Source organism: Oncorhynchus clarkii, chromosome 6 (genome assembly GCF_045791955.1).
Source record: "Oncorhynchus clarkii lewisi isolate Uvic-CL-2024 chromosome 6, UVic_Ocla_1.0, whole genome shotgun sequence".
Classification (NCBI taxonomy): Eukaryota; Metazoa; Chordata; class Actinopteri; order Salmoniformes; family Salmonidae; genus Oncorhynchus; species Oncorhynchus clarkii.
In genome coordinates this window covers 8485821-8510925 of record NC_092152.1, presented here as the reverse complement: position 1 = coordinate 8510925, position 25105 = coordinate 8485821, and the positions used below count along the sequence as shown (strand labels likewise).

At 42.9% G+C, this 25105-nt stretch overlaps 1 protein-coding gene across 1 annotated transcript in view; it reads right to left on the bottom strand.

Annotated features, from left to right (window-relative positions):
* LOC139410589 (cyclin G associated kinase) overlaps positions 1-25105 on the bottom strand; it is a 49849-nt gene that overhangs the window by 5743 nt on the left and 19001 nt on the right. Inside the window, exons 11-19 of the mRNA XM_071155888.1 lie at positions 18463-18583; positions 8048-8097; positions 7328-7476; positions 6992-7114; positions 6410-6543; positions 1672-1866; positions 1416-1533; positions 867-946; positions 112-305 (exon numbers count right to left, since the gene is read on the bottom strand). Coding sequence (XP_071011989.1) covers positions 112-305; positions 867-946; positions 1416-1533; positions 1672-1866; positions 6410-6543; positions 6992-7114; positions 7328-7476; positions 8048-8097; positions 18463-18583 — 1164 coding nt within the window. The remainder of the gene's footprint in view (positions 1-111; positions 306-866; positions 947-1415; positions 1534-1671; positions 1867-6409; positions 6544-6991; positions 7115-7327; positions 7477-8047; positions 8098-18462; positions 18584-25105) is intronic.

Here is a 25105-nt window from a genome sequence, read left to right as displayed (position 1 = left end):
GACAGAACATGACTTAGGTACCCTCGAGGGCCAAATCGGGACTTCGAAATTCAACAGAGAGCTACACAGATTCAGTTTTTTGGGGATTGACAAGACAGCCGTGAAACCCACCAAACTTGGTGAGGATCTCCTGCTGCTCGTCCCGGCTGGAGAAAAGGATCTTTGGGTTGAGGCCCTTTGTGGCAAAGTTGTCCCAGGGTGGAGTCTTGTTGCTCGGCCTGTCGCAGGGATCCACCTCCATATCCAGGTGGACCTGGAAGAGGTCTGGGTACTTCTCCTGGATGTCAGTGGCGTCCAGGTCATACCTGTCGGAGGAAGACCGTCAATGTAACAGCTTGCTCAGGTTGGAGGTAGTTAGCTGCGTTCACCTGCAACCTTTCTACAGGAGTGTGAACTAATACTACACCCCCCCCTCATCAATTTAAAACAAATGGACAGGTGTGAGCAACATGGTGGAAACCCTCCTCCAGTCATGCTTGCACCAATGCAATGCTTTCAAATGCATGAGGGGGAGTGAAGGAGTGCACACTTCTGGAGAAGGGCAGAGAACTCAGACAGAGTTTGTAGATAAGAGGTCAAGTCAATTAGAGGTCAAGTGAATTAGAGGTCAAGTCAATTAAGAGGTCAAGTCAATTAAGAGGTCAAGTCAATTAAGAGGTCAAGTCAATTAAGAGGTCAAGTCAATTAAGAGGTCAAGTCAATTAAGAGGTCAAGTCAATTAAGAGGTCAAGTCAATTAAGAGGTCAAGTCAATTAAGAGGTCAAGTCAATTGATTTAAAAAAAAGTGTCCTGGGCTATCGTCACACACACATGCACCTGCCTGGACTGAGGATAGTGGCTTAGATTCTATGGACGGTGGTACCTACTTTGCAAACTTGACCGTGGTGGCGTTCTGGGGCACAAACCCTGTGTGAAACTGAATCTGGAACATCTTCATGGAAGCCATCTAGTCAACATACACACAGCAAGACACCCACGTGACTTCATAGTAGCAGAGAAACACCCCTTTGGTCGGGTTCCAGGCTTGACTACATGGCAGACGCGTGTCAGATCTCACAACACCTGGACAGGTGTTCATAACATATCAGCTAACTGCGTCGTATGATAAAGCAATCTGATGCTTGATGGTGCAGTCCAGGGTGTGGCACACCGTTGTTCGATGCAATGCAACGTCTGCAATGTAGTCGGCCTGGAACGCAACGGTTGATCCCTGGATCAACTCAAGTACAACAGCCCTCATTGGATAAGCTTGTTTCAATACATTATTAAAACAAGTCTGATTAGGGCTGATCATTTAACTATGATGTATGGATGCATGTCCTTAGGACTGTCACTGAATTTAGCCGAATTGCAAACAAACTTCACCGAATGCAAACTAACTCTGGGGGTCCGTCCCTGACCGCTATGGCCCCTACCTTGGCCTGAAGGCGGCCCCCCAGGGTTGAGCGGGCATGGAAGATGACCACCAGCACATCCCCCTGCACTGTCACGTTCAAGGGGATCTCAGCCCGTCCGTCCTCCAGCTTAAAGTCCCTGCAGAGAGAAGGGGGGCGAGAGAGAGAGAAATGTCTATAACACACTATGGAGCCTGGGTCAAAAGTAGTGCACTAAATTGGGAATAGGGTGTCATTTGGGACCAAATCAAATTAAGTCCTGCATCATGTGACCTACTTCATCTTGTCGTACTCCCCGGAGGTGGTGGCCACGCGCTCGTCTCCCACGTAAACCTCGCAGAAGGGCCGGCAGCCACTCTTCTGCTTGTTGAAGAGAGGCACAGGCGTCATGGTGATGGAGCGGATGAGGATGGGTCTGCTGTGCGGGGTGATGGGCTCGTCAGCCATCATGTCACACATGTACTCCATGTACCTGCAGCGAGGGCCAATCAACAGCAGCGTGTCAACAGGAGCCAATCAAACAATCCTTCACCAGCCCGACGACCAATCAAAAGCGTGCACTCGACTGCACTGAACATCTCAACACATTTGAACCCTGAACTGGGCGTCACAGAATCTCGATTCAAGTTCACAGTCAGTAAAATAAAAAGTAGCCTTGTTTGAGTCAGAACGGCCCATAGGGCAGGAGACAATGTTCTGTAAAGCATCCACATACCTAGGTTCAGTTTGCTCCTAACAGAACTGGGCTAGGTTCAGTTTGCTCCTAACAGAACTGGGCTAGGTTCAGTTTGCTCCTAACAGAACTGGGCTAGGTTCAGTTTGCTCCTAACAGAACTGGGCTAGGTTCAGTTTGCTCCTAACAGAACTGGGCTAGGTTCAGTTTGCTCCTAACAGAACTGGGCTAGGTTCAGTTTGCTCCTAACAGAACTGGGCTAGGTTCAGTTTGCTCCTAACAGAACTGGGCTAGGTTCAGTTTGCTCCTAACAGAACTGGGCTAGGTTCCGTTTGCTCCTAACAGAACTGGGCTAGGTTCCGTTTGCTCCTAACAGAACTGGGCTAGGTTCCGTTTGCTCCTAACAGAACTGGGCTAGGTTCCGTTTGCTCCTAACAGAACTGGGCTAGGTTCCGTTTGCTCCTAACAGAACTGGGCTAGGTGACGGTAAAGTCTTGTGTTTACATCACTGCTACTCTCTGTGATTATCTATGCATAGACACTTTAATAACTCTACCTACATGTACATATTACCTCAATTACCTCGACTAACCGGTGCCCCCGCATTGGTTACCCCGCATTTTACTGCTGCTCTTTAATGACTTGTTCCTTTTATTTCTTATTCTTATTCTTATTTTTTTTAACTACATAGTTGGTTAAGGGCTTGTAAGTAAGTATTTCACTAAGGTCTATAGACCTGTTGTATTCGGCGCATGTGACGAATAACATTTGATTTGTCTCTCATACTCCCTTAAAGAGCTTTGCTTAGAAAACAAGAAAGCGGAAATATTACTGTTGTTTGTCTCTCTTGAGCCACCGTAGCAACATAGCCAAAATTCACTTCATCAAAATAGTCTGAAATCATAAATTCTAAATTTTAATTTGACACATGCCACCAAATACAACAGGTGTAGGTAGACCTTACAGTGAAATGCTTACTGACAAACCCTTAACCAACAATACTTTAAGAAGTTACGAAGAAAAGTTACAAATAAAAAATTAAAGTAACAAATAATTAAATAGCAGCAGTAAAATAACAATAGAGAGGTTATATACAGGGGGTACCGGTACAGAGTCAATGTGCGGGGAAACCAGTTAGTCGAGGTAATTGAGGTAATATGTACATGTAGCTAGAGGGTAAAGTGACTATGCATAAAATAATAAACAGAGAGTAGCAGCAGCATAAAAGAGGGTTCTGGGAAGCCCTTTGATTAGCTGTTCAGGAGTCTTGTTTTTTTAAACTTTTATTTAACTTGGCAAGTCAGTTAAGAACAAATTATTATTTACAATGACGGCCTAGGAACAGTGGGTTAACTGCCTTGTTCAGGGGCAGAACGACAGATTTGTACCTTGTCAGCTCGGGGATTTGATCTTGCAACCTACAGGAAACCCCCGACCCTGTCCACTACAGGAGACCCCCAACCCTGTCCTGTCCACTACAGGAGACCCCCAACCCTGTCCTGTCCACTACAGGAGACCCCCAACCCTGTCCACTATAGTCACTACAGGAGCCTCTGAACATGGAAGTCAGACATGAACGCTAGCAGAGGTGTAGGGTGAATTTTCCTCACTAGTGGATATGGGAAGGGAAAGGGGGATACCTGGTCAGTTGGATATGGGAAGGGAAAGGGGGACACCTGGTCAGTTGGATATGGGAAGGGAAAGGGGGACACCTGGTCAGTTGGATATGGGAAGGGAAAGGGGGACACCTGGTCAGTTGGATATGAGAAGGGAAAGGGGGATACCTGGTCAGTTGGATATGAGAAGGGAAAGGGGGATACCTGGTCAGTTGGATATGAGAAGGGAAAGGGGGATACCTGGTCAGTTGGATATGAGAAGGGAAAGGGGGATACCTGGTCAGTTGGATATGAGAAGGGAAAGGGGGATACCTGGTCAGTTGGATATGGGAAGGGAAAGGGGGATACCTGGTCAGTTGGATATGAGAAGGGAAAGGGGGATACCTGGTCAGTTGGATATGGGAAGGGAAAGGGGGATACCTGGTCAGTTGGATATGAGAAGGGAAAGGGGGATACCTGGTCAGTTGGATATGAGAAGGGAAAGGGGGATACCTGGTCAGTTGGATATGAGAAGGGAAAGGGGGATACCTGGTCAGTTGGATATGAGAAGGGAAAGGGGGACACCTGGTCAGTTGGATATGGGAAGGGAAAGGGGGACACCTGGTCAGTTGGATATGAGAAGGGAAAGGGGGATACCTGGTCAGTTGGATATGGGAAGGGAAAGGGGGATACCTGGTCAGTTGGATATGGAAAGGGAAAGGGGGATACCTGGTCAGTTGGATATGAGAAGGGAAAGGGGATACCTGGTCAGTTGGATATGGAAAGGGAAGGGAAAGGGGGATACCTGGTCAGTTGGATATGAGAAGGGAAGGGGGATACCTGGTCAGTTGGATATGAGAAGGGAAAGGGGGATGCCTGGTCAGTTGGATATGAGAAGGGAAAGGGGGACACCTGGTCAGTTGGATATGGGAAGGGAAAGGGGGACACCTGGTCAGTTGGATATGGGAAGGGAAAGGGGGACACCTGGTCAGTTGGATATGGGAAGGGAAAGGGGGATACCTGGTCAGTTGGATATGAGAAGGGAAAGGGGATACCTGGTCAGTTGGATATGGAAAGGGAAAGGGGGACACCTGGTCAGTTGGATATGGGAAGGGAAAGGGGGATACCTGGTCAGTTGGATATGGGAAGGGAAAGGGGGATACCTGGTCAGTTGGATATGGGAAGGGAAAGGGGGACACCTGGTCAGTTGGATATGGGAAGGGAAAGGGGACACCTGGTCAGTTGGATATGGGAAGGGAAAGGGGGATACCTGGTCAGTTGGATATGAGAAGGGAAAGGGGGATACCTGGTCAGTTGGATATGAGAAGGGAAAGGGGGACACCTGGTCAGTTGGATATGGGAAGGGAAAGGGGGACACCTGGTCAGTTGGATATGAGAAGGGAAAGGGGGATACCTGGTCAGTTGGATATGGGAAGGGAAAGGGGGATACCTGGTCAGTTGGATATGGAAAGGGAAAGGGGGATACCTGGTCAGTTGGATATGAGAAGGGAAAGGGGATACCTGGTCAGTTGGATATGGAAAGGGAAGGGAAAGGGGGATACCTGGTCAGTTGGATATGAGAAGGGAAGGGGGATACCTGGTCAGTTGGATATGAGAAGGGAAAGGGGGATGCCTGGTCAGTTGGATATGAGAAGGGAAAGGGGGACACCTGGTCAGTTGGATATGGGAAGGGAAAGGGGGACACCTGGTCAGTTGGATATGGGAAGGGAAAGGGGGACACCTGGTCAGTTGGATATGGGAAGGGAAAGGGGGATACCTGGTCAGTTGGATATGAGAAGGGAAAGGGGATACCTGGTCAGTTGGATATGGAAAGGGAAAGGGGGACACCTGGTCAGTTGGATATGGGAAGGGAAAGGGGGATACCTGGTCAGTTGGATATGGGAAGGGAAAGGGGGATACCTGGTCAGTTGGATATGGGAAGGGAAAGGGGGACACCTGGTCAGTTGGATATGAGAAGGGAAAGGGGGACACCTGGTCAGTTGGATATGAGAAGGGAAGGGAAAGGGGGATACCTGGTCAGTTGGATATGAGAAGGGAAAGGGGGATACCTGGTCAGTTGGATATGGGAAGGGAAAGGGGGACACCTGGTCAGTTGGATATGGGAAGGGAAAGGGGGATACCTGGTCAGTTGGATATGGGAAGGGAAAGGGGGATACCTGGTCAGTTGGATATGGGAAGGGAAAGGGGGACACCTGGTCAGTTGGATATGGGAAGGGAAAGGGGGACACCTGGTCAGTTGGATATGGGAAGGGAAAGGGGGACACCTGGTCAGTTGGATATGAGAAGGGAAAGGGGGACACCTGGTCAGTTGGATATGAGAAGGGAAAGGGGGATGCCTGGTCAGTTGGATATGGGAAGGGAAAGGGGGATACCTGGTCAGCTAAACAACTGAATGCAGTCAACTGAAATGTGTCTTCCTCATTTAACCCAACCCCTCTGAATCAGAGAGGGGGGGGCTGCCTTAATCAACGTCCACATCATCGGCACCTGGCGAGCAGTTGTTTTTGGGGCTTAACTGCCTTGCTCAAGGGAAGAACGGCAGATTCTTCCACCTTGCTGGCGCGGGGATTCGAACCAGCAACCTTTCGGTTACTGGCCCAAAGCTCTTAACCGCTAGGACACCTACCTGCGGGATAAGGTTAGGATTGGGGAGGGGAAGCTGATCCTAGATCTGTACCCAGGAGAAAATGTACTTAAGGCTGGATGACTTGACCAGGAGCACCTACCTCTTGTGGGAAGGGGAGATCCCCGGGGGACAGCGCTTCATACTGAACATGTATACGGCCGCCTCAGCCGTGGTGAAGAGGCGGCAGAAACACAGGAAGGAGCACACCGCCACGGCCGAGGCCGCCCGCCCGTCCTACAAGCACACAAGACAAGAGGGGTCAAAGGTCAACATGGGAGACTAAGAATACAAGTTCTCGGGTTGGTCTGCATTTCAGACAGACTACCAGTTAGGGGAGGAAAAAGTGATTTAAAAAAGGTATATAAATGCCACCAAGTTATGGTGAGTACTTTGTGTGTCCCAGTGCAGTGCGAGTGAGTGTAGGGGTGTATGTGGTGTATGTGGTGGCTGTGGTGTATGTGGTGGCTGTGGTGTATGTGGTGGCCGTGGTGTATGTGGTGGCCGTGGTGTATGTGGTGGCCGTGGTGTATGTGGTGGCCGTGGTGGCCGTGGTGGCATGTGGTGGCTGTGGTGTATGTGGTGGCTGTGGTGTATGTGGTGTATGTGGTGTATGTGGTGGCGGTGGTGTATGTGGTGGCTGTGGTGTATGTGGTGGCTGTGGTGTATGTGGTGGCGTGCTCACCAGGCAGTGGACTACGGCGATGTTCCTCTGGTCCTGTTTCAGCCACAGGTGCATGTTCTTACAGAGGCTGTAGAGGCTCCTCAGGTTGGGTGCCCGCCGGGCCTGCCAGCCACACTCCGACACCTAGGGCAGGTCAGGAAGAGCTTTTAGGAAGTCTATTTTCAAATAGGTGTCTGTCTAGTGACTATACCTAATACTGAACTTTAACTTTTACATTATAATCAGGGAAGCACAAACCAGCGCACCAGTATAATTGTTCCTCAAAACTCTCTTTTCTTTACCTAATACCTAATAGTAAATAAAGGTCATATTCTGTCTGGTGGTGGGCTGCCTTACCCTGTTGTGGAAGCGGGTGGGTCTGTAAGAGCGCTTGGTCAAGTTGTAGACGGCGTAGTGTCCTGCGTGCCGGCCATCCAGGAAGAGACGCACATCCTCCATGTTGTTCTTAATGGCAGACTCCACTCCCTCCGCCGGGAAGGACATGACTGAGCGTAAACACACACACGTTACACACACGTTACACACACACACACACGTTACACACACGTTACACACACACACACAAGAGAACAGAGTGAACCATCACATTACTTCACTTAGCCTTTTGAAAACACTACGGATGGATGGAGCTTCAACTCTGCTCCGAGACATTAGAACCATTTGAGAATTATTTTTTGATTTGTCATATTTTTATTTTGTCATATTCAAGCACAAGCCACAAAGCAACACAGTTTAGGTGATCGAAGACATTAAAAAATCCATAATAGTGTATAATGAAAAGCCTTGTCCCAGATCTGTTTGGGCCATCATGTCAACTGTTTGGGCCATCATATCCCCCTACACTTGTGTGTATAAGGCAGTAGTTTTGGAATTGTTAGTTAGATTACTTGTTGGTTATTACTGCATTGTCGGAACTAGAAGCACAAGCATTTCGCTACACTCGCATTAACATCTGCTAACCATGTGTATTTGACAAATACAATTTGATTTGATTTGTCATACCAAACAAGACAACACAAACGTGATCTAGGACAAGGCTAGAATGAGGGTACATACCTGCTATTCTAGAGGTGATGTAAGAGATATCCAGGTCTCCCTTTGTATAACTGAGAGGAGAAACAAACAATGGGTACAATTCAGATCTGTTGTTACAAACGCAGAGGACACTTGGTTCCCGGACAATACTGAAGGAACAGGAACAAAAAATAAAATGGACAATCTACTTGCCAAATTTCAAAAGGGCATTCTGGTTGTATACATCCCAATATCTCCTCCTTCCTCCTGTAGTGTGCCCTTGTTGACTACTACCCATAAATGTAAAAGTGTTGGATTGGCATAGGGAGTTTGCATACATCAGTCATTTACCTGTGAACAAGTGCACACTTCAAGAGAGAGGAGAGTATTGGGTCACACATTGACTATATTCAGTTGTGTGTAGAAGCATTTCACTGCAATGACACATTTTATCTCACTATCATCACACATTGTCAATGATAGAGACTTAAAAAAAAAAAACTAGATTTAAATACTGTACTTTGTCCACCGCAAATCTACAGTCTAAACTGAAGAAAACTAGTTGGATCTATGGGATTAAAAAGAACAGCAACAGATGTAGGCGAGTTAGGAAAATGAACATTGGTGAGATGTTGGTTTTTAGTAGGCGGTGGAGGATTAGAATTCAAACCATGTTCACTTTGTGCTGCTAACATGGGATTATGGACACAGCAGCGTGAATATGGCCACACGCACGCACACGCAAACACACACAGGACATGAGGCGGGTACAAAGAGGGCGTGTAGTATCCCATATTTACCTGGGGCTACAGGAAGGAGTTTATAGGACCATGAGTTGTGGTAGAGGCAGAGTTCATAAAACAAAATCAGAAAAAACACAAAACAGAACTAAATGGGCGAACCAATGAATCAAAACAGGATGATTGGACAAGGGTGGGTGGGGTGAGTTATCAGATCCTAGAGAGAATGGTGTGTGTGAGTGTGTGGAGCTTGCATGGGCAGAGATATTTGCAACAATGCAGAAAGGGAAACAGTCTTTCTGAGCAGTGTGTGTGTGTGTGTGTGTCAGGTTTTCAGTTTCGGAAATGTGGCACCAGACATTTGACCAGCAGCATTTTAATTTACCGGATATTTTGAGCATTGGGTGCGTAACCGGATTAAGGCGTCCACCCACGTTTCTCAAAATGACAGAAATCACATTTTCATTACAAATTCATATTAACAGAACATGCAAGTTGACAACGCACACTCCTTCTTACCCAATTACAACGCGCACTCCTTCTTACCCAATTACTACGCGCACTCCTTCTTACCCAATTACAACGCGCACTCCTTCTTACCCAATTACAACGCGCACTCCTTCTTACCCAATTACAACGCGCACTCCTTCTTACCCAATTACAACGCGCACTCCTTCTTACCCAATTACAACGCGCACTCCTTCTTACCCAATTACAACGCGCACTCCTTCTTACCCAATTACAACGCGCACTCCTTCTTACCCAATTGCAACGCGCACTCCTTCTTACCCAATTGCAACGCGCACTCCTTCTTACCCAATTACAACGCGCACTCCTTCTTACCCAATTACAACGCGCACTCCTTCTTACCCAATTACAACGCGCACTCCTTCTTACCCAATTACAACGTGCACTCCTTCTTACCCAATTACAACGTGCACTTCTTACCCAATTACAACGTGCACTCCTTCTTACCCAATTACAACGTGCACTCCTTCTTACCCAATTACAACGCGCACTCCTTCTTACCCAATTACAACGCGCAGTCCTTCTTACCCAATTACAACGCGCAGTCCTTCTTACTCAATTACAACGCGCACTCCTTCTTACCCAATTACAACGCGCAGTCCTTCTTACCCAATTACAACGCGCAGTCCTTCTTACCCAATTACAACGCGCAGTCCTTCTTACCCAATTACAACGCGCAGTCCTTCTTACCCAATTACAACGGGCAGTCCTTCTTACCCAATTACAACGGGCAGTCCTTCTTACCCAATTACAACGCGCACTCCTTCTTACCCAATTACAACGCGCAGTCCTTCTTACCCATTACAACGGGCACTTTGAAGATGTTAGAATAACGCTCCGCGTTTACTTTTCCTCAGACAAGACGAGTAACAAACAGCTGAATCACTATCCCCCATCACTATCCCCCATCACTATTCCCCCATCACTATCCCCCATCACTACCCCCCATCACTATTCCCCCATCACTTTCCCCCATCACTATTCCCCCATCACTACCCCCCCCCCCCCCCCCAAACTTTAAAAAGCAAATGAGTCTGATGCAATAGATCAGAACAGTTCGCTTAAAATGTTTATAAACTATTATTTCTTCCCAATATGATCGCAGCAACGCACACAAGGTAGTAGGTTACATGCACGTTTGTTCCATAATGCAATTAACGGGTGACAGGTTTCATGTGACAGAAATGAGTGGAGATCTTAACATGCAACAGCTAGCATGGGTCGCTAATATGACCTCGGATTGTGTCTTTGGCTACGAGACAATGAAAAATATTGATATCAAATAATTGCCTCCACGGCTGTGGTCTGATGTTGCCTAGGCTACTTTGAAGCATGGTAAGACACGCCTCATGTAGTAAAACATTCCGGTTTCATACAATTAAGAGGCTATACGTTCTCAAAAATGGACACTGCCTCCAGCTCATTGCAAAGTGGTATGACGCTGATAAACCCTGCCTTCCGTTGCCTGTGTATTTACTGCTTTGAGATGCTGTAGCAGCAGCCCTCGCGCTGTCTGATCCATTTTCCACTCAAACGCTTCATGAGAATGAACCTATAGACCGATAAGCACGACCTGTCAAATGTATTTCCATCAAACTGGTATTTAAAGGCTAAAAAGCATTATATCACAATGGGATTTTTTACTGTTCTGGACATTTGGCCGCTGCCACTTCTATTTAAATATATATATATATATATATATATATATATATATATATATATATATATATATATATATATATATATATATATATAGAGAGATTTTTTATCGGCCAAAAGCTGGCTATTACCGGCTAATGGAAACATATTAAAGAGAGAAATTCAACAAATTAACTTTTAACAAGTTAATTTAAATGCATTCCAGGTGACTACCTCATGAAGCTGGTTGAGAGAATGCCAAAAGTGTACAAAACTGACATCAAGGCAAAGGGTGGATACTTTGAAGAAGCAAAAATAAAATATATATTTATTGTATATTTTTGAACACTTTTTTGGTTACTACATGATTCCATATGTGTTATTTCATAGTGTTTGTTGTCTTCTCTATTATTCTACAATGTAGAAAATAGTAAAATAAAGAAAAACCCTGGATTGAGTAGGTGTTTCCAAACGTTTGACTGGTACTGTAAGAATTCAGAAACTTTGCTATGAGACTCAAAATTGAGCTAAGGTGCACATCCTGTTTCCATTGATCACCCTTGAGATGTTTTTACAACTTGATTAGAGTCTACCGGTGGTAAATTAAATTGGTTGGACATGATTTGGAAAGGCACACAACTGTCTATATAAAGGTCCCACAGTTGACAGTGCATGTCAGAGCAAAAACATAGCCATGATGTCAAAGGAATTGTCAGTAGAGCTCCATGAAAGGATTGTGTTGAGGCACAGATCTGAGGACAGGCACCAACACATTTCTGCAGGATTGAAGGTCCCCAAGAACACAGTGGCCTCCATCATTCTTAAATGGAAGATGTTTGGAACCAACAAAACCCTTCCTGGAGCTGGGCGACCGGCCAAACTGAGCAATCGGGGGAGAAGGGCCTTGGTCAGGGAGGTGACCAAGAACCCAATGGTCACTGACAGAGCTCCAGAGTTCCTCTGTGGAGACAGGAGAACCTTCCAGATGGACAACCATCTCTGCAGCACTCCACCAATCAGGCCTTAATGGTACAGTTTCTAGACAGAAACCTCTCTTCAGTAAAAGGATCATGACAGCCGGCATGGAGTTTGCCAAAAGGCACCTAAAGACTCTATGGTCTGATGAAACCAATATTGAACTCTTTGGCCTGAATGCCAAGCGCCACATCTGGAGGAAACCTGGCACCATCCCTACGGTGAAGCATGGTGGTGGCAGCATTATGCTGTGGGGATGTTTTTCAGCGGCAGGGACTGGGAGACTAGTCAGGATCGAGGCAAAGATGAACGGAGCAAAGTACAGAGATATTCTTGATGAAAACCTGCTCCAGAGCACTCAAGACCTCAGACCACGGCAAAGGTTCACCTTCCAACAGGACAACGACCCCAAGCACACAGCCAAGACAACGCAGAAGTGTCTGAATCTTCTTGAGTGGCCCAGCCAGAGCCCGGTTGAACATCTCTGGAGAGACCTGAAAATAGCCGTGTATCGACGCTCCCCATCCAACCTGAAATAGCTTGAGAGGATTTGCAGAGAAGAATTGGAGAAACTCCCCAAATACAGATGTGCCAAGCTTGTAGCGTCAAACCCAAGAAGAATCAATGCTGTAATCGCTGCCAAAGGTGATTCAACAAAGTACTGAGTAAAGGGTCTGAATACTTATGTAAACATGATATTTCAGTTTTTCTCTTACAAATTTGCACGAATGTATAATATAATAATGTATAAAAATTATATTAATTTTTTTATATATAAATAAGCAAACATTTCTAAAAAAATTAAATGTTTTTTGCTTTGTCATTATGGGAAATTGTTTGTAGATTGATGAGGAAATAAAACAATTTAATCAATTTTACAATAAGGCTGCAACGTATCAAATTGTGGCAAAAGTCAAGGGGTCTGAATAATTTCCAAATGCACAGTGTGTCGTGGTGTTTCTCAGTATAATGTGTATCGTGATGTTTCTCAGTATAATGTGTATCGTGATGTTTCTCAGTATAATGTGTATCGTGATGTTTCTCAGTATAATGTGTATCGTGGTGTTTCTCAGTATAATGTGTATCGTGGTGTTTCTCAGTATAATGTGTATCGTGATGTTTCTCAGTATAATGTGTATCGTGGTGTTTCTCAGTATACTGTATCGTGATGTTTCTCAGTGTAATGTATCGTGATGTTTCTCAGTGTAATGTATATCGTGATGTTTCTCAGTATAATGTATATCGTGATGTTTCTCAGTATAATGTGTATCGTGATGTTTCTCAGTATAATGTGTATCGTGGTGTTTCTCAGTATACTGTATCGTGGTGTTTCTCAGTATAATGTGTATCGTGATGTTTCTCAGTATAATGTGTATCGTGATGTTTCTCAGTATACTGTATCGTGGTGTTTCTCAGTATAATGTGTATTGTGATGTTTCTCAGTGTAATGTATCGTGATGTTTCTCAGTATACTGTATCGTGGTGTTTCTCAGTGTAATGTATCGTGATGTTTCTCAGTATACTGTATCGTGATGTTTCTCAGTGTAATTTATCGTGGTGTTTCTCAGTGTAATGTATCGTGATGTTTCTCAGTGTAATGTATCGTGGTGTTTCTCAGTGTAATGTATCGTGATGTTTCTCAGTATAATGTGTATCGTGATGTTTCTCAGTATAATGTGTATCGTGATGTTTCTCAGTGTAATGTATCGTGATGTTTCTCAGTATAATGTGTATCGTGATGTTTCTCAGTGTAATGTATCGTGATGTTTCTCAGTGTAATGTATCGTGATGTTTCTCAGTATAATGTGTATCGTGATGTTTCTCAGTGTACTGTATCGTGGTGTTTCTCAGTATAATGTGTATCGTGGTGTTTCTCAGTGTAATGTATCGTGATGTTTCTCAGTATAATGTGTATCGTGATGTTTCTCAGTATAATGTGTATCGTGATGTTTCTCAGTGTAATGTATCGTGATGTTTCTCAGTATAATGTGTATCGTGATGTTTCTCAGTGTAATGTATCGTGATGTTTCTCAGTGTACTGTATCGTGATGTTTCTCAGTATAATGTGTATCGTGATGTTTCTCAGTGTACTGTATCGTGATGTTTCTCAGTATAATGTGTATCGTGGTGTTTCTCAGTGTAATGTATCGTGATGTTTCTCAGTATAATGTGTATCGTGATGTTTCTCAGTATAATGTGTATCGTGATGTTTCTCAGTATAATGTGTATCGTGATGTTTCTCAGTATAATGTGTATCGTGATGTTTCTCAGTATAATGTGTATCGTGATGTTTCTCAGTATAATGTGTATCGTGATGTTTCTCAGTATAATGTGTATCGTGGTGTTTCTCAGTATAATGTGTATCGTGATGTTTCTCAGTATAATGTGTATCGTGGTGTTTCTCAGTATAATGTGTATCGTGATGTTTCTCAGTATAATGTATCGATGTTTCTCAGCATAATGTATCGTGATGTTTCTCAGTATAATGTGTATCGTGATGTTTCTCAGTATAATGTGTATCGTGATGTTTCTCAGTATAATGTGTATCGTGATGTTTCTCAGTATACTGTATCGTGGTGTTTCTCAGTATAATGTGTATCGTGGTGTTTCTCAGTATAATGTGTATCGTGATGTTTCTCAGTATAATGTGTATCGTGATGTTTCTCAGTATAATGTGTATCGTGATGTTTCTCAGTGTAATGTGTATCGTGATGTTTCTCAGTATACTGTATCGTGGTGTTTCTCAGTATAATGTGTATCGTGATGTTTCTCAGTATACTGTATCGTGATGTTTCTCAGTATACTGTATCGTGATGTTTCTCAGTATAATGTGTATCGTGATGTTTCTCAGTATAATGTGTATCGTGATGTTTCTCAGTATAATGTGTATCGTGATGTTTCTCAGTATAATGTGTATCGTGATGTTTCTCAGTATACTGTATCGTGATGTTTCTCAGTATAATGTGTATCGTGATGTTTCTCAGTATAATGTGTATCGTGATGTTTCTCAGTATAATGTGTATCGTGATGTTTCTCAGTATAATGTGTATCGTGATGTTTCTCAGTATAATGTGTATCGTGATGTTTCTCAGTATACTGTATCGTGATGTTTCTCAGTATACTGTATCGTGATGTTTCTCAGTGTAATGTATCGTGATGTTTCTCAGTGTAATGTGTATCGTGGTGTTTCTCAGTATAATGTGTATCGTGATGTTTCTCAGTGTAATGTATCGTGATGTTTCTCAGTATAATGTATTGATGTTTCTCAGTGTAATGTATCGTGATGTTTCTCAGTATAATGTGTATCGTGATGTTTCTCAGTATAATGTGTATTGTGATGTTTCTCAGTATAATGTGTATCGTGGTGTTTCTCAGTATACTGTATCGTGATGTTTCTCAGTATACTGTATCGTGATGTTTCTCAGTATAATGTGTATCGTGATGTTTCTCAGTATAATGTGTATCGTGGTGTTTCTCAGTATAATGTGTATCGTGATGTTTCTCAGTATACTGTATCGTGATGTTTCTCAGTATACTGTATCGTGATGTTTCTCAGTATAATGTGTATCGTGGTGTTTCTCAGCATAATGTGTATCGTGATGTTTCTCAGTGTACTGTATCGTGGTGTTTCTCAGCATAATGTGTATCGTGATGTTTCTCAGTGTAATGTATCGTGATGTTTCTCAGTATAATGTGTATCGTGGTGTTTCTCAGCATAATGTGTATCGTGATGTTTCTCAGTGTAATGTATCGTGATGTTTCTCAGTGTAATGTATCGATGTTTCTCAGTGTAATGTATCGTGATGTTTCTCAGCATAATGTATCGATGTTTCTCAGTATAATGTGTATCGTGGTGTTTCTCAGTGTAATTAATCGTGATGTTTCTCAGTATAATGTGTATCGTGATGTTTCTCAGTATAATGTGTATCGTGGTGTTTCTCAGTGTAATGTATCGTGATGTTTCTCAGTATAATGTGTATCGTGATGTTTCTCAGTATAATGTGTATCGTGGTGTTTCTCAGTGTAATGTATCGTGATGTTTCTCAGTATAATGTATCGTGATGTTTCTCAGTGTAATGTGTATCGTGATGTTTCTCAGTATACTGTATCGTGATGTTTCTCAGTGTAATGTATCGTGATGTTTCTCAGTATAATGTGTATCGTGATGTTTCTCAGTATACTGTATCGTGATGTTTCTCAGTATAATGTGTATCGTGATGTTTCTCAGTGTAATGTATCGTGGTGTTTCTCAGTATAATGTGTATCGTGATGTTTCTCAGTATAATGTGTATCGTGATGTTTCTCAGTATACTGTATCGTGGTGTTTCTCAGTATAATGTGTATCGTGATGTTTCTCAGTATACTGTATCGTGATGTTTCTCAGTATACTGTATCGTGATGTTTCTCAGTATACTGTATCGTGATGTTTCTCAGTATAATGTGTATCGTGATGTTTCTCAGTATAATGTGTATCGTGATGTTTCTCAGTATAATGTGTATCGTGATGTTTCTCAGTATAATGTGTATCGTGATGTTTCTCAGTATAATGTGTATCGTGATGTTTCTCAGTGTAATGTATCGTGATGTTTCTCAGTATACTGTATCGTGATGTTTCTCAGTATACTGTATCGTGATGTTTCTCAGTGTAATGTATCGTGATGTTTCTCAGTGTAATGTGTATCGTGGTGTTTCTCAGTATAATGTGTATCGTGATGTTTCTCAGTGTAATGTATCGTGATGTTTCTCAGTATAATGTATTGATGTTTCTTAGTGTAATGTATCGTGATGTTTCTCAGTATAATGTGTATCGTGATGTTTCTCAGTATAATGTGTATCGTGATGTTTCTCAGTATACTGTATCGTGATGTTTCTCAGTATAATGTGTATCGTGATGTTTCTCAGTATAATGTGTATCGTGATGTTTCTCAGTATAATGTGTATTGTGATGTTTCTCAGTATAATGTGTATCGTGGTGTTTCTCAGTATACTGTATCGTGATGTTTCTCAGTATACTGTATCGTGATGTTTCTCAGTATAATGTGTATCGTGATGTTTCTCAGTGTAATGTATCGTGATGTTTCTCAGTATAATGTGTATCGTGGTGTTTCTCAGTATACTGTATCGTGATGTTTCTCAGTATACTGTATCGTGATGTTTCTCAGTATAATGTGTATCGTGATGTTTCTCAGTGTAATGTATCGTGGTGTTTCTCAGTATAATGTGTATCGTGATGTTTCTCAGTGTAATGTATCGTGGTGTTTCTCAGTATAATGTGTATCGTGATGTTTCTCAGTATAATGTGTATCGTGATGTTTCTCAGTATAATGTGTATCGTGGTTTTTCTCAGCATAATGTGTATTGTGATGTTTCTCAGTGTAATGTATCGTGATGTTTCTCAGTATAATGTGTATCGTGGTGTTTCTCAGTGTAATGTATCGATGTTTCTCAGTGTAATGTATCGTGATGTTTCTCAGCATAATGTATCGATGTTTCTCAGTATAATGTGTATCGTGATGTTTCTCAGTATAATGTGTATCGTGGTGTTTCTCAGTATAATGTGTATCGTGGTGTTTCTCAGTATAATGTGTATCGTGATGTTTCTCAGTATAATGTGTATCGTGGTGTTTCTCAGTATAATGTGTATCGTGGTGTTTCTCAGTATAATGTGTATCGTGATGTTTCTCAGTGTAATGTGTATCGTGATGTTTCTCAGTGTAATGTGTATCGTGATGTTTCTCAGTATAATGTGTATCGTGATGTTTCTCAGTGTAATGTATCGTGATGTTTCTCAGTGTAATGTGTATCGTGATGTTTCTCAGTATAATGTGTATCGTGATGTTTCTCAGTGTAATGTATCGTGATGTTTCTCAGTATAATGTGTATCGTGATGTTTCTCAGTGTAATGTGTATCGTGATGTTTCTCAGTGTAATGTGTATCGTGATGTTTCTCAGTATAATGTGTATCGTGATGTTTCTCAGTGTAATGTGTATCGTGATGTTTCTCAGTGTAATGTGTATCGTGATGTTTCTCAGTGTAATGTGTATCGTGATGTTTCTCAGTGTAATGTGTATCGTGATGTTTCTCAGTATAATGTGTATCGTGGTGTTTCTCAGTGTAATGTATCGTGGTGTTTCTCAGTATACTGTATCGTGGTGTTTCTCAGTATAATGTGTATCGTGGTGTTTCTCAGTGTAATGTATCGTGATGTTTCTCAGTATAATGTGTATCGTGGTGTTTCTCAGTGTAATGTATCGTGATGTTTCTCAGTATAATGTGTATCGTGGTGTTTCTCAGTGTAATGTGTATCGTGGTGTTTCTCAGTATAATGTGTATCGTGGTGTTTCTCAGTGTAATGTATCGTGATGTTTCTCAGTGTAATGTATATCGTGATGTTTCTCAGTGTAATGTGTATCGTGGTGTTTCTCAGTATAATGTGTATCGTGGTGTTTCTCAGTGTAATGTATCGTGATGTTTCTCAGTGTAATGTATATCGTGATGTTTCTCAGTGTAATGTGTATCGTGATGTTTCTCAGTATAATGTATTGCAGGTGTTTTCTGAGCCGACTGTCTCTCACCTGGCCACAGACTGGATGACTTTAGAGGAGGTGTCTTTGATGTTGGTCAGAAAGCGTTCGGTTCCTCCCTTCAGGATGTCGAGAAAGCCCCCGCCCTGGTCCGGGTCTGCACCGTACACCCCTGAAACACACAGGAAGGAGACAAAGTCATGGGTCAGCGCACAAAAGTGGTTTCACACATTAAGCATCTGGAAATAAACATACTTTTCAGAAGCTAATCATCCATTTACATTTATCACCCAATCTGAGACCGGTGTCAAACATCCTGGCCACAGGTGGTTTGAGTAAATAAAACACATAATAATAAAACACATCAATACATTCCTGGAGACGGGTCTCCAGCACAATATACTTTAAAATGACTCAAATCTAAACTGTGTTTAAATGATAATGGACCTACATTCAGTTTCTTGACTGTGTCCAGCTTCTAATAATCTTTTAAATAAAAGGCTAGAGAGTCAGGGAGCTTAAAATTAATAATAATAATAATAATAATAACATTTATAACAATAACAACAACATGGATAGAGGACTACTTATTGCACATTTTGACTGCGAGGAGATACAAATCTATTTTCAACGCGGCCTTCCAGACCTCATTGAAGACAAAAATGCAGCACCCGGGCCAAAATTTATTTTGACACCAATTAAATCTGTTCCCAAGTATTCCCAGCATAATAGAGACACACGATCGTATACAAATGTAAACAAGGTTTGATATGATTATGTTTTAGTCAAGCATATCAGTTTGGGCTTCATCTGGTCAATTTTCAGTCTACCCGACCATCCACTCAAGAAAAAAAAAAATTGGCCCATGGCTGAATCGAGTTGATAAACCCTGGACTAGACAATAAGGTTTGACATGAGTCTACCACTCATTGAATTGGGTCCTTTGTCTTTTTTCTCCATGTTGTTTTTAGAGGGATGACGTAACCCTGAATTTGTCCGATAAAAACACGTCTGCTGCGAAACATTTTGCTACAGTGTGGCACTATTGAATACATACCCAGACAGTGCTTCATTTGTAATATGGGACGTGCTGGAACAAAAAATGAGCAGTGGTGTGGAGCCGCTTCCAGAAGTTGCACACACAGAGTACATTTTTTGTAGCCTTTTTTTTTTGAGTCCTGGAAAAATGTGGGCTTTCATAAATGCATTTCATGCAATTCTACATGACTGGAGACTTTCGCAGAATCTTTAATACGTCACAAATTATCGAAATGACAGGCTACAAACCGATCAATAAAAACATCCTCGTCTTCAATCCATCAATAGCCAAGCTGAGTGTAGAAACACATTACTGTAGGTTACAATACGAGCAGGAAATTAGTCCAAAACATCTTCCCAGTTTCACTGACTCAGCTCACTCAGCAGACAAAAGCTTCTCTCTCTCTCTCTTGCTTTACTTTGTAAAAACAATGCTGTTCACTCAATAGGCCTATTTTGAAGTGAATAACTTGGTAACATAAACAGATTAGTATTTTATTTTCAGGCGGAATTATTTGCTTTCCAACCTGTGTTTTCCAGCGATTGGGTTTGAAATATTCGAGAAAAGGTCTGTGTTGGCTGCATGCTATTCACTGACAGATCTGACACGCATTACCGCAGGTAGGCATGCCTAGGCAATTTTTTACAAATTAGCTACGGATCCTCTGTGGCTAAATTATAGGTGTACTCTTGATGTAGTATTGGGAATTATTTGATTTCTTTCTTAACAGAATGCAAAGTGCTGCCTCACCTCCAGCACACTTCCCGTAGCTAATATTCTAGTAGGAAATAAATGACGACGTGAAATGCTGAAGAAATGAGAGTTGCCGGCTCTATCAGAGCACATAGAGGGAGAGAGATCAGAGCACAGAGAGGGAGAGAGATCAGAGCACAGATAGGGAGAGAGATCAGAGCACAGAGAGGGAGAGAGATCAGAGCACAGAGAGGGAGAGAGATCAGAGCACATAGAGGGAGAGAGATCAGAGCACAGAGAGGGAGAGAGATCAGAGCACAGAGAGGGAGAGAGATCAGAGCACAGAGAGGGAGAGAGATCAGAGCACAGAGAGGGAGAGAGATCAGAGCACAGAGAGGGAGAGAGATCAGAGCACATAGAGGGAGAGAGATCAGAGCACATAGAGGGAGAGAGATCAGAGCACATAGAGGGAGAGAGATCAGAGCACATAGAGGGAGAGAGATCAGAGCACAGAGAGGGAGCGAGATCATAGAAAGTGAATCTCATTTTAGTTCTGTGAGAGATACAGGCGTGCTTCTCTTGCACCACATAAATGGTCTGTATAGGTTACAATACTGCCATAAACCCGGGCCAGCCCAACATGAATCAGTTCTTACAATATCCGGCACATTTTCACATGACATGTTTGTTTGTAAACGGGGCATGACAATTACAGAGGAATCCAAAATGTAACTACTCTGACGGCTTTTATTATGATTTTTACATTGCAAAACAGTGAAAATAATTGTTCATGCCACAAGAGGTAGGCTACCTGATCCTGGCAAATGGGCTCCGTGAACGAAAGAGAACAAAACAAGAGGTGCCGGATCCTGTTCCGGCAGGATCCAGCTCAAATGAAGCACTGACGCCAGGTGTGAATGAGTGCAGGAAGCATCTCACCACAGGGAGCCCCCAGTCTGTTCACAAGATGGCTGACTGCCAAAAGAGCAATCCTCTTAACAGCCAAATACATAGCACCAGATCAACAGTAGCAGTAGTAGCAGCAGCAGAAGTAGCAGTAGTAACAGTAGTAGTAGCAGTACCAGTAATAGTAGTAGTACCAGTAATAGTAGTAGTACCAGTAATAGTAGTAGTAACAGCAGTAGTAGTAACATTAGTATTAGTAACAGCAGCAGTAGTAGTAGTAACAGCAGCAGTAGTAGTAACAGTAGTACCAGTAACAGTAGTAGTACCAGTAGTAGTGGTTGTAGTAACAGTAGTAGTAGTAGCAGTGGTAGTAGTAGCAATAGTAGTAGTAGTAGCAGTGGTAGTAGTAGCAATAGTAGTAGTAGTAGTAGTAGTACCAATAGTAGTAGTAGTACCAGTAGGTAGTACCAGTAGTACCAGTAGTAGTAGTAATAGTAACCGTAGTAGTAGTACCAGCAGTAGTAGTAGTAACAGTTGTAGCAGCAGCAGTAATAGTAGTAGTAGTAGGAGTAGTACCAGTAGTAGTAGCAGCAGTAGCAGAAGTAGTACCAGTAGTAGTAGCAGAAGTAGCAGTATTAGTAGTGTCAGTAGTAGTAACAGTATTAGTAGTAGTATCAGTAGTAATAGTAGTAGAACCAGTAGTAGTACCAGTAGTAGTAGTAGTAGTAGCAGTAGTACCAGCAGTAGTAGCAATAGCAGCAGCAGTAGTAGTAGCAGCAGCAGTAGTAGTAGCAGTAGTAGTACCAGTAGTAGCAACATTAGTAGTAGTACCAGTAATAGCAACATTAGTGGTAGTAGTAGCAGCAGTAGCAGTAGTACCAGTAGTAGTAGCAGCAGTAGCAGTAGTACCAGTAGTAGTAGCAGCAGTAGTAGCAACATTAGTAGTAGTACCAGTAGCAGTATTAGTAGTGTCCACTCCATAAGCACTCTTCCTTAAAAGTTACATTTCCAAGTATGATAGATTCAAAAAAATATATATTTTTCAGCCAAGATCATAATAAATTATAATAAAGGTTTTCCTATGAGATGTTTGCAATGCTAATTCTGAAGAGTCAATGTAAAAATATATCCACAGGGAAAAGCAGGATATGAAAGTTATGCTTAGTATTTGAATTATTTTAGTGCCAGTAAAAAATGGAAAATACTAAGCATATAAACTTACAAATCCTGCCTGTGCTTTTCCCTGAGGATATATATTTTTATCTTCATAATATATATGAAACATCATCCATTCTGACTAAGATTTAAGTTGTAACTACATTTTGTGAGCCATATTGACGAGCCAGTCCCTTCCTAAGTGAGTGAGCTGTAAAGCCTTGTTCCAGCATTTAAAATCTATAGGTTATTACTATTCTTCGTTTGTTTTTTTAAACACACCGAGTGCAAACATCAGGTGACAAGTGGACCACACCATGCGTCTTCTAAGAGGACAAACACAGCAGCTGCTGGGTTGTGAGAGTGTGACCATCCGGCCTTCAGGTGAAGGTCTGTGATCAGGGGTCATACAGTGGGGCAAAAAAGTATTTAGTCAGCCACCAATTGTGCAAGTTCTCCCACTTAAAAAGATGAGGCCTGTAATTTTCATCATAGGTACACTTCAACTATGACAGACAAAATGAGAAACAAATCCAGAAAAATCACATTGTAGGATTTTTAATGAATTTATTTGCAAATTATGGTGGAAAATAAGTATTTGGTCAATAACAAAAGTTTCTCAATACTTTGTTATATACCCTTTGTTGGCAATGACAGAGGTCAAACGTTTTCTGTAAGTCTTCACAAGGTATTCACACACTGTTGCTGGTATTTTGGCCCATTCCTCCTTGCAGATCTCCTCTAGAGCAGTGATGTTTTGGGGCTGTTGCTGGGCAGCATGAACTTTCAACTCCCTCCAAAGATTTCCTATGGGGTTGAGATCTGGAGACTGGCTAGGCCACTCCAGGACCTTGAAATGCTTCTTACGAAGCCACTCCTTCGTTGCCCGGGCAGTGTGTTTGGGATCATTGTCATGCTGAAAGACCCAGCCACGTTTCATCTTCAATGCCCTTGCTGGTGGAAGGAGGTTTTCACTCAAAATCTCACGATACATGGCCCCATTCATTCTTTCCTTTACACGGATCAGTCGTCCTGGTCCCTTTGCAGAAAAACAGCCCCAAAGCATGATGTTTCCACCCCCATGCTTCACAGTAGGTATGGTGTTCTTTGGATGCAACTCAGCATTCTTTGTCCTCCAAACACGACGTGTTGAGTTTTTACCAAAAAGTTATATTTTGGTTTCATCTGACATTCTCCCAATCTTCTTCTGGATCATCCAAATGCTCTCTAGCAAACTTCAGACGGGCCTGGACATGTACTGGCTTAAGCAGGGGGACACGTCTGGCACTGCAGGATTTTAGTGTGTTACTGATGGTAGGCTTTGTTTATTTGGTTCCAGCTCTCTGCAGGTCATTCACTAGGTCCCCTCGTGTGGTTCTGGGATTTTTGCTCACCGTTCTTGTGATTTTTTTGACCCCACGGGGTGAGATCTTGCGTGGAGCCCCAGATCGAGGGAGATTATCAGTGGTCTTGTAAGTCTTCCATTTCATAATAATTGCTCCCACAGTTGATTTCTTCAAACCAAGCTGCTTACCTATTGCAGATTCAGTCTTCCCAGCCTGGTGCAGGTCTACAATTTTGTTTCTGGTGTCCTTTGACAGCTCTTTGGTCTTGGCCATAGTGGAGTTTGGAGTGTGACTGTTTGAGGTTGTGGACAGGTGTCTTTTATACTGATAACAAGTTCAAACAGGTGCCATTAATACAGGTAATGAGTGGAGGACAGAGGAGCCTCTTAAAGAAGAAGTTACAGGTCTGTGAGAACCAGAAATCTTGCTTGTTTGTAGGTGACCAAATACTTATTTTACACCATAATTTGCAAATAATTTCATTAAAAACCCTACAATGTGATTTTCTGGATTTGTTTATATTTGTTCATAGTTGAAGTGTACCTATGATGAAAATTACAGGCCTCTCTCATCTTTTTAAGTGGGAGAACTTGCACAATTGGCGGCTGCCTAAATACTTTTTTGCCCCACTGTGTGTGTGTGTGTGTGTGTGTGTGTGTGTGTGTGTGTGTGTGTGTGTGTGTGTGTGTATATATATATATACACATACATACCACACACGAGACACAAACGAGACACGCGCACGAGAGACGCACACGAGACGCGCACGAGACACGCACGAGACACGCACGCACGAGAGACGCACGCACGAGAGACGCAAGCACGAGACACACACGCACGAGACACACACACACACGAGACACACACACACGAGACACACACGAGACACACACACACACGAGACACACACACACACGAGACACACACAGACGAGACACACACACACGAGACACACACAGACGAGACACACACACACACAGACGAGACACACACACACACAGACGAGACACACACACACACACACGAGACACACACACACACACGCACGAGACACACACACACACACGCACGAGACACACACACACACACGCACGAGACACACACACACACGAGACACACACACACGAGACACACACGAGACACACGAGACACACACGAGACACACGAGACACACACACACACGAGACACACACACACACGAGACACACACACACACGAGACACACACGAGACACACACGAGACACACACAGACGAGACACACACACACACGAGACACACACACACACAGACGAGACACACACAGACGAGACACACACACACACAGACGAGACACACACACACACACACACACACGAGACACACACACACACACACACACGAGACACACACACACACACACACACACACGAGACACACACACACACACACGAGACACACACACACACACGAGACACACACACACACACGAGACACACACACGAGACACACACACACACACACGAGACACACACACACACACACACACGAGACACACACACACACACACACGAGACA